This window comes from Amblyraja radiata, chromosome 1 (genome assembly GCF_010909765.2).
Source record: "Amblyraja radiata isolate CabotCenter1 chromosome 1, sAmbRad1.1.pri, whole genome shotgun sequence".
Taxonomy (NCBI): domain Eukaryota; kingdom Metazoa; phylum Chordata; class Chondrichthyes; order Rajiformes; family Rajidae; genus Amblyraja; species Amblyraja radiata.
The window spans coordinates 55,803,565-55,818,256 of record NC_045956.1 but is presented as its reverse complement, the minus strand read 5'-3'; the positions used below and the strand labels follow the sequence as shown (position 1 = coordinate 55,818,256).

General features: G+C 45.3%; 1 protein-coding gene across 1 annotated transcript in view; it reads left to right on the top strand.

Annotated features, from left to right (window-relative positions):
* Window positions 1–14,692, top strand: part of LOC116978336 (probable E3 ubiquitin-protein ligase HERC3) — a 68,188-nt gene that overhangs the window by 37,677 nt on the left and 15,819 nt on the right. Inside the window, exons 15-19 of the mRNA XM_033029475.1 lie at window positions 4,436–4,495; window positions 8,242–8,307; window positions 10,019–10,108; window positions 11,252–11,356; window positions 13,363–13,500. Coding sequence (XP_032885366.1) covers window positions 4,436–4,495; window positions 8,242–8,307; window positions 10,019–10,108; window positions 11,252–11,356; window positions 13,363–13,500 — 459 coding nt within the window. The remainder of the gene's footprint in view (window positions 1–4,435; window positions 4,496–8,241; window positions 8,308–10,018; window positions 10,109–11,251; window positions 11,357–13,362; window positions 13,501–14,692) is intronic.

Below are 14,692 nucleotides of genomic sequence, written 5' to 3'. Positions count from 1 at the left end.
GCTTTCTTCACTGCCTGCTGCACCTGCATGCCTACTTTCAATGACTGGTGTACCATGACACCCAGGTCTCGTTGCATCTCCCTTTTTCCTAATCGGCCACAATTCAGATAATAGTCTACTTTCCTGTTTTTGCCACCAAATCATTAATATATATTGTAAATAGCTGGGGTCCCAGCACTGAGCCTTGCGGTACCCCATAATCACTGCCTGCCATTCAGAAAAGGACCCGTTTACTCCTACTCTATGCTTCCTGTCTGCCAGCCAGTTCTCTATCCACATCAATACTGAACCCCCAATACCGTGTGCTTTAAGTTTGTATACTAATCTTTTATGTGTGACCTTGTCGAAAGCCTTCTGAAAGTCCAGATATAACACATCCACTGGTTCTCCCTTATCCACTCTACTAGTTACATCCTCGAAAAATTCTATAAGATTCGTCAGACATGATTTACCTTTCATAAATCCATGCTGACTTTGTCCAATGATTTCACCACTTTCCAAATGTGCTGCTATCCCATCTTTAATAACTGACTCTAGCGGTTTCCCCACTACCGATGTTAGATTAACTGGTCTATAATTCCCTGTTTTCTCTCTCCCTCCCTTTTTAAAAAGTGGGGTTACATTAGCTACCCTCCAATCCTCAGGAACTACTCCAGAATCTAAAGAGTTTTGATTCCCACTATTTCTGGGATTACTTCCTTAAGTACTCATTTCATTCCAAAAAGGAAGAAAGATTCTCAGGGGAGTAGGAGGCAACCGTGGCAGACAAGAGGAGTTAGGGATAGAATAAAACTAAAAGAAAAGATGTATAACACAGCAAAGAGTAGCCGTAAGCCAGAGGATTGGGGTACTTTCATAGGACAACAGAAGGAAACAAAACGGTCAATACGGGCTGAAAAGATGAAGTACGAGGGGAAGCTGGCCAGGAATATAAAGAAGGACAGTAAAAGCTTCTTTAGATATGTTAAGGGAAATAGAGTAGCAAAGTCAAATGTGGGTCCCTTGAAGGCAGACAAGGGTGAAATACAATACAATACAATACCTTTTATTTATCATTTGAACCTCACTTGAGGTTCAAACGAAATTTGGTTTCTGCAGCCATACAAAAAAAGAACCAAGACACACACCAACACAATTCAATTCACATAAACATCCATCACAGTGAGTCCTCCTCACTGTGATGGAAGGCAAAACTTGTCTCTCCCCTGCTCTCCATTCCTCTCCCGAAGTCGAGGTCAAAGCCCCCGGCGGGCGCTAGCAACTCAGCTAGCGCGGCCACGCCGGGCGATGTAGGGCCCTGCCCCGGGTCTTGATGTTGGAGCCCCCGGCGGGCGCCAGCAAGTCCGCGGCAATCAACAGCCGCGCCGGGCGTTGTAAGGCCCCCCTCCAGGTCACTCTCAACCCCGCAACTCGGGCGGGAGAAGTCGCCGTTGCCGGTGCCCCGCAAAGCAGTCTCCCACCGGGGACCCGCGAGCTCCCGGTGTCACCATCCACCGGAGTCGGGTCGCAGCAGCTCGCCGCCGCAGCTCTCCACGCTCCGAAGCTGGCTAGCTCCACGGAGGTAGGTCCACAGCTCCACAGGCTCCGTGACTTCAGCCCCCAGGTCAATCCGGTTCGAGGCCGCTCCACGGCGCTAGGCCCCAACGGCAACGGAGACCCGACGGGAAAGATCGGGTCTCCATGCAGGGAAGAGATCCAAAAGTTTCCCCCCCCCCACCTCCCACACACACACATCCAAAAGCCCACTACAAACCAAACCCTCAACAGGACAAAAAAACAAAAAATACACAGACAGACTGCAGAGGCCGCTGCGACGTCGGTCGCGCCGCCCACATTATTATGGGCAACAAGGAAATGGCAGAAGAGTTGATCTGTCTTCACTAAGGAAGACACAAACAATCTCCCAGATGTACTGGAGGAGAGAGGATCTAAGGGGGTTTTCATTAGTCGAGAAATAGTATTGGGTAGGCTAATGTGACTGAAGGATGATAAATCCCCTGGACCTGATGGTCTGTATCCCAGGGTCCTCAGGGAGGTGGCTTGAGAAATAGTGGACTCATTGGTGATCATTTTCCAATGTTCAATAGATTCAGGATCAGTTCCTGTGGATTGGAGGATAGCTAATGTTATCCCACTTTTCAAGAAAGGAGCGAGAGAGAAAACGGGGATTTATAAACTAGTTAGCCTGACTTCGGTGGTGGGAAAGATGCTGGAGTCAATTAATAAAGAGGTAATAATGGGGCATTTGGATAGCAGTAAAAGGATTAGTCCAAGTCAACATGGATTTATGAAAGGAAAATCATGCTTGACTAATCTTCTGGCATTTATTTGAGGATATGACAAGTAAAATGGATGAAGGGGTGCAAATGGATGTAGTGTTTCTAGACTTTCAGAAAGGCTTTTATAAGGTCCCGCACGGGAGACTGGTGACTAAAATTAGAGCACATGGTATTAAGGTAGGGTGTTGACGTGGATAGAAAATTGGTTGGCAGACCGGAAGCAAAGAGTAGGAGTGAACGGGTCCTTTTCAGAATGGCAGCCAGTGGCGAGTGGTGTGCCGCAAGGCTCGGTGTTGGGGCCGCAACTGTTTACCATATATATTAATGATTTGGAAGAGGGAATTAGGAGCAACACTAGCAAGTTTGCAGATGACACAAAGCTGGGTGGCAGTGTGAACTGTGAAGAGGATGTTAGGAGGTTGCAGGATGACCTGGACAGGTTGAGTGAGTGGGCAGATGCATGGCAGATGCAGTATAATATAGATAAATGTGAGGTTATCCACTTTGGCGGCAAAAACAAGGGGGCAGATTATTATCTCAATGGGGTTAGGCTAGGTAAGGGGGAGGTACAGCGAGACCTGGGTGTCCTTGTACACCGGTCACTGAAAGTTGACGTGCAGGTACAGCAGGCAGTGAAGAAAGCTAATGGAATGTTGGCCTTCATAACAAGAGAATTTCAGTATAGGAGTAAAGAGGTTCTTCTGCAGTTGTATAGGGCTCTGGTGAGACCACATCTGGAGCATTGTGTACAGTTTTGATCTCCTAATTTGAGGAAGGACATCCTTGTGATTGAGGCAGTGCAGCGTAGGTTCACGAGATTGATCCCTGGGATGGCGGGACTGTCATATGAGGAAAGATTGAAAAGACTAGGCTTGTATTCACTGGAGTTTAGAAGGATGAGGGGGAATCTTATAGAAACATATAAAATTTTAAAAGGACTGGACAAGCTAGATGCAGGAAAAATGTTCCCAATGTTGGGCGAGTCCAGAACCAGGGGCCACAGTCCTAGAATAAAAGGAGGTAATTTAAGACTGAGGTGAGAAAAAACTTTTTCACCCAGAGAGTTGTGAAATTGTAGAATTCCCTGCCACAGAGGGCAGTGGAGGCCAAATCACTGGATGGATTTAAGAGAAAGTTAGATAGAGCTCTAGTATAGTCAAGGGATATGGGGAGAAGGCAGGCACGGGCTATTGATAGGGGACGATCAGCCATGATCACAATGAATGGCAGTGCTGGCTCGAAGGACCGAATGACCTCCTCCTGCACCTATTTTCTATGTTTCTAAGTGAGCTTTTGCAGAAATTGAATTAAAAAATATAATACAAATTATTCATCAAAGATTTATAATAACATTTGTATTCAGCTTGTGAGTTTGTCAATCTATCTATTCATAAGAAAGTGTTGCTCCAAACAATATTTCTCAAAATTAGAATTTTGACAGCATAGGAGGTCATTCAGCCCATTTTGTGTTTGTTGCCTCTTTGAGTTTGCCAGTCATCCCAATTCTTTATTTTCTCCAGCACATTTTAGAAAGTATTTCCTTTCCCAACACAATAGCAATTCCTTTTGGAATTTTCATTATGGAAGTTTTTTACACGATCTCAATTGTCACGTAAAAAGAGATTCTTCTAGTTTATTTGCCAGTTATTCCTGCCCATCAATGTAAATTTTGTTTCCTTTCTATTCATTTTCTGTCCGGGTTCAATCCCAGTTGTATAACATGGAGGAATTCCATGTAATAAACTAATTTGCCGCACATGGGTGTAATTTTTAATGTATCTGACTTGCAATGAAGAGCATCTTCATGTTACATAAACTTGAACATGAAACTTCTTGGTTTATTGGTCAAAAGTATAAAGTCAAAATCAAGGCTGTTCACATTCCTCCTGCTCTACATTTGGGCAAATATCCTAAATATAAAGCCCAAGCAGCGAGTTTGTAAAACAACTCTGTAATATTATCATGGAACAGTGGAGCAGATGAGCAGGCCCTTCGGCCTACCATATCTGCACTGATCATGATGCAAATCTAACCATCTCATAATCTCATCTGCCTGCACATGGCCTATCCCCCTATTCCCTGCCACATCCCATGTGTTTGTCCACATGCCCCTCAAATTCTGTTTACATATCTAACTTTCTTGTAATTTTTTGCAGGCATTTGTGGTCAGAAACGTTCCTGGTATTCAAATACGATTGGATCAATTCATGTATGAGGTACATAATTTATTCAGAATGGAATATACATTGGCTAAATGTCACTGTTAATTCTCTTTAAGTGAACATTGATAGTTTAAGATTATCAAGTGAAAGGAGAATGGAATTATGAAATATGTTCTCCAAAATCATTTATTTCATTCTTTATTATTAAGGAATGGCAGCAAGCATCTGTATTACTTTGTTTCTACAACAGTGTGTGGCCGTTGTCTTTGTCAAGTATTGGTTCTTTTTAAAACATGGGGGACACAATGAGGCCGAACATCTGGGGCAGGGGCCGGCAACCTGCGGCCCACAGGCCGAATCCGGCCCGTAACCAGAAGTCATCCGGCCTGTATTTTGTTGCAATTAGTATTCGCGACCTGGGAAGTGCAGCCAATCCAGGGGCAGGCGAGCCAACCTGGGTGCTACAGCCATTCCCGGGGCAGGCGAGCCAACCTGGGAACTGTTACTAGTCCCGGGCTGCTAGATTTTAGGAGCTGGCAGCCTCCAACTGGAAACGACCCTGAGGGCTCTGGTCGCAGAGCCTGTGGACTTACCATCACGGAGCTGGGAGACTTTGGAGGCTGTGGTGGCCTGTCCCCCACCTCTCAATAAATGGGGGGACAGGTCTTTACCACCCCCCCCCCAGGATTTCCGGACATTGACTTGCAGCTAACATAAATCTGTTGTGCTTCAAACTAATATCTGTACTCATACCAGTTTAGTCATTCAACATGCCTCTTAATTTAACATATTTGAATATTGAAAATAAAATAGAACTAGAAATGGCAAATGTTACTGTGCTCCTGTAAGGAAGGAAATACAGTGGTGTTCTCATTTTATCTTCATAGTGATTGCAACTGTTGCTCATTGCTCATCATGAGCCACATAGAACCACAGGATTCCAAATACCTTTTGTTATTTCCACTATCCTACCTGTATTCTCCACTATAAACATTGGGTATCCAGGAAGCACATGGTATTTATAAGAGCTTTATTTCAGACACAGGTCCATATAACACATCATACAGTATAAGGAGATACAAAAAATACATTAAAAATTGCATATTATCCTATAAGATATACAAGCTATTGCACCAATGCCATCTTAGCCTAGAAGTGAATCTATAGCAGCTTTTCAGAGGGCTGACTAGGGCTTCAATTATGTGGTTCTCTGACTTGTCCAGGCGACACATAAAACTAAACATCAGCTGTCTTAAGAGTGCCTCACAGGTTGGCACTCTAGTGGTCACAAACAATTGACTGGCACTATGCCACCTAGGGACACGAAGCAGCAACCTCATTGCATCATTGTATGCTACCTTGAGCCTCTGCATACTCTTTTTCTTATAGTTAGACCACAATTGAGCAGTATATAACGGTGTGATATAGGTTCTGAACAAGGAACACTTCACAGAGTCAGAGCACATAGAAAACTTCCTTATAAGTATGTTAGCTTGAAAATAAAATTTACAGTGCTGTCGGTAGAGGTCTTTGTCATCCGTCCAGTCATCGGATATGACATGACCTAGGTATTTAATTTCCTCACACACAGTTAGAGGACTGTCTGGCAAATAAAAGGTCGGAAAAGTTGATTTCCTGTCCTAGTTGAAACAAAGGCTAATACAGAAGGGTGCAAGAGCACAGTAACATTTGCCATTTCCAGTTCTGTTTATTTTCAATATTCAAATACAAGTTAAATTAAGAGACATGTTTAATAACTAAACTGCTATGAGTACAGATATATTAGTTTGAAGCACCACAAATTTAAGTTGGTTGCAACCAATCCTTGACAAAGACAGTGGTTACATGGATAGGTGACATTTTAGATTACAACACAGGCAAGGGACGGGGGTTTTGATAGGCAGCTGGTTGAAACAAAGGCCAAAGTTAAGGAAGGTGTGAGACAAGTTTGAAGAGTTGTGGGATTGTAAAGCCAGAGGGAGGAAATTAGCGGGGAGAAGGGTGCATGGATGGGGAGAAAGGAGGGGGATGGGAGGTTGACTAGCTGCCGAAATTGGAGGTATCCACATGGAACCTGTACGGCTTGCCCTCTGATTGACTGCATCACAAGTTTGTTCCTCCTGTGTCCTGTTGACTGCCAATTTCCATTGTGATTGCTTCCTCTTTCTGGCCCATATTATATTATTTTTCTCTTTGACTGCAAATGATCATGAACACGCATCCCTTGACGCACCTCACCTTCAACAGTTCAACCCTTCTTTTGGATGCTGATCTTTTTTCTTATGCTTTTGCACAACACCATTCTTGTACCCTGCAATCAATGTATCATTTATTCCCGAGCAATATATTGTGGTTGACTTTCTTTCAGCTGTTGTCTGTCCAAATTTCTCACCCACTCCCTGCACATTGGAGGCATTTTTTTGTGGAGGCCAATTAATCTGCATTCCCGCACATCTTTGGGATGTGGGAGGAAACCCTAGGGCAGTGGTTCTCAAATGGGGGTACGCGTACCCCTGGGGGCACGTGAAGGCACTCCAGGGGGTACGTGAGATTTTAAAATATAGGATTTCCGAGAGAACGTCGCCACCTACGGCCGTCATTTTTGGCCATCACACTCAGAGCCCCCCTCCGCCTTCCGGGACTGGAGGATTTTTCCCATCGATAAAAAAAAATCAGTGAGATATTAATGTTTTTTTTAAATTTGCCATTCTCTCTGCTGCCCCCGCTGGCAGCAGGGGGGAGGGATGACTATAAAACCTGGAAGTGTAGTCCCTCACTCCGTCTCTGCCAGACCAAGGAAGCGAGAGAGTCACGGCTCTCTGAGCTGCCAATAACACTGAATGCACCTCTACTCCACGGTGAGTCCCCTCGATGCAGCTGTAAATTGTTTGCCTCGCCTTTTTAACAAGTTTGTGTTCACAAAATTAATTTTGGTTGTCAGGTGTGGGTGCGGCCCAATTGTTTTCCTCACCTTGGCTTTTAAATTCGTTGCAACAGTTGGCTGCCAGCCCAAGAATCCATTTGGTCTGCAATGTCTATACTACCCTCTGGAAACCAGTACTTTCAGCCCTCCACCCCCCCCCCCCCACGGGCGTGCAATGTTGGAATTGGTGGAGAGGTGGAATATTGCATTGGTGACCAGCCCTCTCGTGTGATGCTGGGACCCGACGGGTCCCACTTAGTCTAGTAACCACTGTTGTTCTTGGATGGAAGATTGGCAAACCATGTTATTCAAGGAAGATAGATACAAAATGCTGGATTAACTCAGCAGAACAGGCAGCATCTCTGGAGAGAAGGAATGGGCGATGTTTTTGGGTAAAGATCCGTCTTCAGACTGAAACAGACCCTTCTTCAGACTTCCAAAACATTATTTGAGGAAGATCTCTTTGCAGGGTGTAAATAAGAAAAGCAAGAAATATCTGTGTGGGCAGTGGTGGGCAGCACAGTGATGCAAATGATAGAGCTGCTGTCTCACAGTGCCGATGACCCAGGTTCAATCCTGCGTGCGGTTGCTGATTCTGTGGAGTTTGCATGTTCTCCGTGAGCTGCATAGGTTTCCTCCAGGTGCTTCGGCTCCCCCACATCCCAAAGACGCGCAGTTTTGTAGGTTAATTGGTCTCTGTAAGTTGCCTCGTGTGTAGGAAGTGGATGAGAACGAGTGTAAATGAGTGATTGATAGTCGGCATGGACTCGGGGGGGGGCCTGTTTATCTGTTTTATCTCAAAACTCTAAGCAGTTAAGATCTTTGGAATTGATTCAACATTTGGATCCCTGATACTGATCTTGTGTTTACTTCACAGATGATGTACGGATTTCAATCACACTCGTTACAATGGGCGAAGTTGCACCTTGCAGCACTTCGTAAGGTAGAGTATCTCTGTTGCATGTTTGCTTCTGAAATGTTAATCATACCACACGAGACAACAAATCTTGCTCGCACAGGTAATTTGGTGACACTGGCCACTCTATTTAGGGACAAAATGGAGCGCTGCAGGAACTCAGCAGGTCAGGCAACATCTGTGGCGGGAATGGACAAATTACCTTTTGGGTCGGAATCCTTCCGAAGAAGCAAGAGTGCCACACATTGAGACAAAGAAAACAAGCTCGGTACATGAGGAAAGATAGAGACTAACCTAAATGTTACCAACTTCTGTGTTTATTTTGTGGCTTTTCAGTTGTTCCTGCAGATGAGAGAATTACCAGTTCTTCAAAAGCAACGTAGTTGATCAGTAAAGAGTCCATCCATATCAACGACAAATGAATGATTAAATGTTACCTGTTTTTCTTTCCACGGATGCCTGACCTGCTGAGTGTTTCCAGCATTTTTTGATTTATTTCAGAATTTCAGCATCTGCAAAATATATTTAATTGAGTCCACTATACAATAAACCCTAATTTTAATGGACTTCTTGAAAACAGATCTTGGTTATAGTAGGCGGACGGACCACCCCCAACTCACAAACCCCCCCCGCCCCCCGCTTATAACCCCAGTTTCCAATGCCATCCCCGGCTCGCACGGTGCACCAGCAAACCCATCTTCACCCACGCACGGTATGATTGACGTGGCTGTTGATGCCGACGACGGCGGTAGAGAAGGAGGAGGAGGTGGCGGTGGAGCGGCAGAGTGGACAAAGCAACAGGAGGAGGAGGCAGTGGAGTGGGGAGTGGACAAAGCGAAGGATGATATGGCACCTGGTGAGAGAGCAGGGAGCCCCATGGTGACTAAGCCCGTCTTGCCAGGGGCTACAACGTGAGCTGCAACAACATCACTTCAACTGGACCGTGTGATAGCTGGTGAAGCAGGGCTTGCTGGTACAGACCAGCGACATCAATGCCTAGTTTTAAGGTGCAACAACACAAATTGGCGGAGTAACTCAGCAGACTGAATCAATCCGAAGAAGAGTTCCAACGTCAACTATCCATGTTCTCCAGAGATGCTGCCAGCATGGTTGAGTTGCGCCAGCACTATATGTCGTTTTGTGTACTTACCCATCATCTGCAGTTCTTTATTTCATTTCAGAATGAAAGGGCGCTCCTTTAGGAAAGAGACAAAGATAATTTTTTTTAGTCAGAAGGTGGTGAATCTGTGGAATTCTTTGCCAAAGAAGGCTGTGGAGGCCGTCAGTGGATATTTTTAAAGCAGAGATAGACTCCTGATTATTACAGGTGTCAGAGGTTATGGGGAGAAGGCAGGAGAATGGGGTTTGGAGGGAGAGATAGATCAACCATGATTGAATAGCGGAGTAGATTTGATGTGCCGTGTGGACTAATTCTACTCCTATTCCTTCTGACTTATGGCACAATAATACTTTACTCAGTCGTAGTGGATAATGGGCCATAACGGACACCATCCATTATAAGTCAATGTTCATACCACTGGGGCGTAAGCTACCCCAGCGAAATATGAGGTGCTGTTGCTCCAATTTGTGCTGGGCCTCACACTGACAATGGAGGAGGTTCAGGATAGAAAGATCTGATAGAGACCATTTGTTACCTTCCTGAAATATATAAAGTGCACAACTTTTACTAATGTAGAAGGATCAGGTTAATATTACATATATGTTTTGCCTTTTACAGATCTTAGGGCAATTAATTCCTTATCCCTGCATCTTTAATATCGACACAAAGCTTGCATATTTAAAGCTGGAAACCCAAATAATGCAAAACGTAAGTATAACTTCCAAGTGATCGTCCCAACCAAACACAATACCTGCACCACATTTCTGACTTTGAGTATCCCTTTCACCTCCCTGGTTCTCTGACCTCTTCCCATTCTTCCTCACTTGTTCCCTGCAGCCGTTCCCCAACCATCCTGGGTACATTTCAATGGTACATTTATTGTCACATGTACCAGTGAAATACATATTTTGCATACAATTCAGCAAAACTACCCCCGTACATAAGCACAATTGTTCCGGTTAGTACAATATGAACAGAACAGCCCACTGAGTCCATATGCAAGAGGTGCCATGTTGGCATCATTCTACAGTCCCAGCTGCAGCTGGCCACAAAGCCCGTTGCAACCATCACCTCCTTTTCGGTCGTCCCGCGATCCAATGTCCCTCTCCACGCCTGGACCTCTTCAGTCCTTGTTCCTTGGGGGGCGCATCCCGCAGCCCATCTTGAGGGCATGAAAGGCAAGACCCTCCGGGCCCTCGCACCGGGCTCTTTATCCAGTTTCCGTCACTGTCTCCTTCTACTCCCTTTCCGATTCCTGATCCATGGGGCGAGGCTCGGCTGCAACCCCTCTGGGATTGTTCTTGTTTCCGTGGCAGCAAACCAGGCCTGATATTTTGGCATGATCACGGCTGCGACCCATCAGGAAGCCATGCTCCTGGTCTCAAGCTGACATCTGTTAGTGTTATTATAGTGTTAGTGTATGGGATCGATGGTCGATGTGGACTTGATGGGCCGAAGGGACTGTTTCTATGTTGCATCGCTAAATTAAACTCTCAGTCCAGACCACACTTCAAGTCCCCCCCCTATCTTGGCCACAGTCTGGCTTCTCGCTGCATATGTGCTCAGACTCCAGGCCGCCCATGCCTTGAGTAGCACTTGATCACACTCCTGCCTATTGCTCCCATTTTAGGTGGTGCAGGGTTTTTCACGAAGGCCTCTTTCGCCAGCTGGTTTATAGAGAGCTGCTCTCTCGTCCACTAGTCCCATTCGAACATTGCAGTGGAAAATAACGTATTTCCCTCACATCAAAAATGTTTTTAGCAACTGCATGGTAGTCTTCATGATTTACTTTGTCTCCTTTACTGCCTGCATTTGCAAACTTTTTGTCATGAGTGAACTTATTTCCTTCAGAATGCTAGTCAACTTCAAGTGACTGTTTCAAGAACATCAGCTCTTCAAGACATAATACAATGGTACAGAACTCAGTATGGACGTGCGGACTTTACAGCACTTCGGGTATGAAACCAGCCCATGTTTTCCCTTCAGATATATTTCAAATATCGAAACATCATTGAGTTCTACAGCATAGAAAAGGGCTTTTTTGCCCACCAGGACTATGCTGACCATAATTCCTACCTGTATTAATTCCACTTGCTTGCTGCACCTCTAAGCTTTGCTCATTCAAGTACCTGTCTAGATGCCTCCTAAATGTTGTTATTGTTCCTGCCTCCACCACCTCCTCTGGCAGCTCATTCCAGACCAATGAAAATGTACCCCTCAGGTTTCCGTTAAACCTCCTCCTTCTCACAAACCTACACCCTCTAGTTTTAGACACCTCTACCAAGAGAAATAGATTTTTCCTATCCTATCATTTTATAATTCTAAAATGATAAAATCTCATTATTTTATTAATCTATCGTGTTACCTGTCAGTCTCCTTCGGTTTAGGGAAAACAGACCCAGTTTATCCAGTCTCTTGTCATTACACAAACCGTCCAATCCAGGCCACATGCTTGTGGATCTTTTCTGCACACTCTAAAGCTTAATCAAATTTTTCCTACAGTGTGTCAAGTTGACACAAGCACATTAAAATAGAATTGCATATTGTTACAGATTTGTAGTCGGGGAAAAAATATCCATCTGGAACTAACCTCTGCCTTTTATGACAAAACCAATTTTGGATCCAGTTTTCTGACATGCCTCGGGACCCTTCTGTTTAACCTTCAGGACCAGCCTACCAAGTAGGCCCTTGTCAAAAGGTTTACTTCATATAGTCAACAGCTATCACTTTTCTCAGTTATCTCCTCAAATAACTCAATCTGTTTTGTGAGAATTACATTCCTTGTATAAAACCATGCTGACGCCTACTAATTAGTTTCCTCCTTTGTCTCAGAATTTTGTCCAACAACTTCCCTATCCTTGATGTAGGGCTCACCAGCCTGGAGTTTTCAGGTTTATCCCGACTCCTTCTTGAATAAAAGGATATTAGCTATCCTCCAGTCTTCTGGTAACCCACCCGTCACTTACAAAGATATAAGAATCTTCTCAATCTCCCTTGCTTCCCTTGGAATCCTCAATAGTTCAATAGTGCTTTATTTGTCACATATGCCACTGCACAGTGAAGTACCTTTTGCATATATTTCACATGCAGGTGTCGCCATGTTTGGCACCATTATGCAATGTCCGGTCGGCTCACGCTCTCGGTGTACTGGAGCAGTTCCCGCAAATCCTCATCCGGCCATCTGTATCCCGGGGGTGCCTCCTGCAGCCAACCTTGAAGGTGTTAGAGGCATCACTGGTTCACCCTCCTACCGGCCCACTTCTAGCGCCTAATGTCTCCATCCTGGTTACGCTGTCGGATGAGCCTTCGATTGGGTTCCCGATCCCAGAGTCCTACGAGCCTTTGGATGGGTTACCAGTCCCACTGACTGATGAGCCTTCGGGTAGGTCCCACCGACTGACAAACCTTTGTGCGGGCCCAGACGAGCTTTCAAGCAGGTTCCCTGTCCTGTCACTCACTGAGCCTTTGGGAAAGGTCCTGCCGACCGACAAACCTTCCGGTTGGGAACCTCGGCTGTGGCACCTCTGGAAGTATTCTGCTGCACAGCCTGGAATAGTTGCTAAGAATTCATCCACCCTAAGGTGCACCAGCATTTCCAAGACTTCTCCATCCTGAGACAGACAAAATCCATAATATCAGCACCCCCTCTCTCCACACCTCAGCCTCTAGATTCTTCAACATTAAATACTGTTGAGAAGTATTCATTTTATACCTCACTCATATCCCTTAGATTACCCCCATGGTCTTTGAGGGGTCCCACTCTTTCTTTAACTACCCTCTTGCATCTAATATACTTAAAATTAGGTTTCTCCTGACTCCTACTTGCCAAAGTCATGAGCAATAAAGTGAGGATATGTGAGAATTTATGTTGAGTTTTAAATATATATCAAATTAATAATATGAATGAGGAGAGTGTTAAGATTCAAAATGTTAATGCTTCATTCTTGATTCTTTTATTTCAGGTTACATTTAACAATGAATCATGTTATGGTCATGGGGTGACACAAGAATTCTTTACTCTTTTCAGCAAGGAACTTCAGGATGATACAAGTATTTTTGAGCACTGTTCTGAATCTGGCTTCTTGTGGTTCCCCAGCAGGGTAAGAAGTTTTAGTCTTAGAGATACAGCATGGAACCGGGCTATTCGGCCCACCAAGTCCACGCCGACCATTGATCACCTGCACACTAGTTCCATGTTATCCCACTTTTGTATCCCATACACTAGGGGCAATTTACAGAAGCAAATTAACCTAGACCTGCATGTTTTTGGAACATGGAAGGAAACCGGAACACCCAGAGAAAACCCACGCTGTCACAGGAAGAAAGTACAAATTCTGTACAGACAGAACCCATAGTCAGGATGGAACCCAGGTCTCTGGCGCTGTAAGGTAGCAACTCTAATGCTGTGCTGCCCTCGTATATTGACCAATCCAGAAATATCAAAAATCTCAATGCCATTTTCACTTTTCTTACATAAATGTTGAATGTCCAGATAAGTGATTTTTTTGTGGATGAGAGATAAAATCAAAAAATGGGCACCAATCCCCTCATGCCATGCAGTTACTGGCGTGTGAGTACTACAGTGCCCTTACCGTCCCGTCGGAGCTGGGGAGGAAAGCCCCTTGGATCACCACTCCGGAGGGCAGGAGACGGAGCAAGCGCCGGGAACGGAAGCAGAAACGTGGAAGGCGAGCGGGGGTGCAGGACAGGCTACGGAGGGCTCCACAAAGACCATCGCTCCCAAGCGTCTTTCTGGCGAATGTCCGGTCACTCACCAACAAGCTGGATGAGGTAAGGCTCTGGATCAACACCCAGCGATCCCTGGAAGACTGCTGTGTGCTGATCTTCACAGAGATCTGGCTCAGCGCGCTGGTTCCCGATGGGGCTGTGGACCTGACCAACCGGTCACTGCATCGTGCTGATAGAACAAAGGACTCCGGTAAGAGCAAGGGTGGCGGGCTCTGCATCTACATCAACAATGACTGGTGCACCAACCACACTGCAATAGAGAGCTACTGTTCCCCAGACCTGGAATACCTACTGCTTAAATGTAGACCGTTTTACTTGCCTCGGGAGTTTACTGTGGTTATCATCATGGCCATATACATCCCACCACAGGCTAATGCTAACCTAGCACTAGCACAGCTGCACTCGGCCATCAGTAAGCAGCAGGATGCTCACCCCGACGGTGCCTTCATTGTTGCAGGGGACTTTAACCAGGTCGACCTACGTGCCACACTCCGCAAATTCCACCAGCATGTGCAGTGCCCTACCAGGGGCTCAAACACGTTG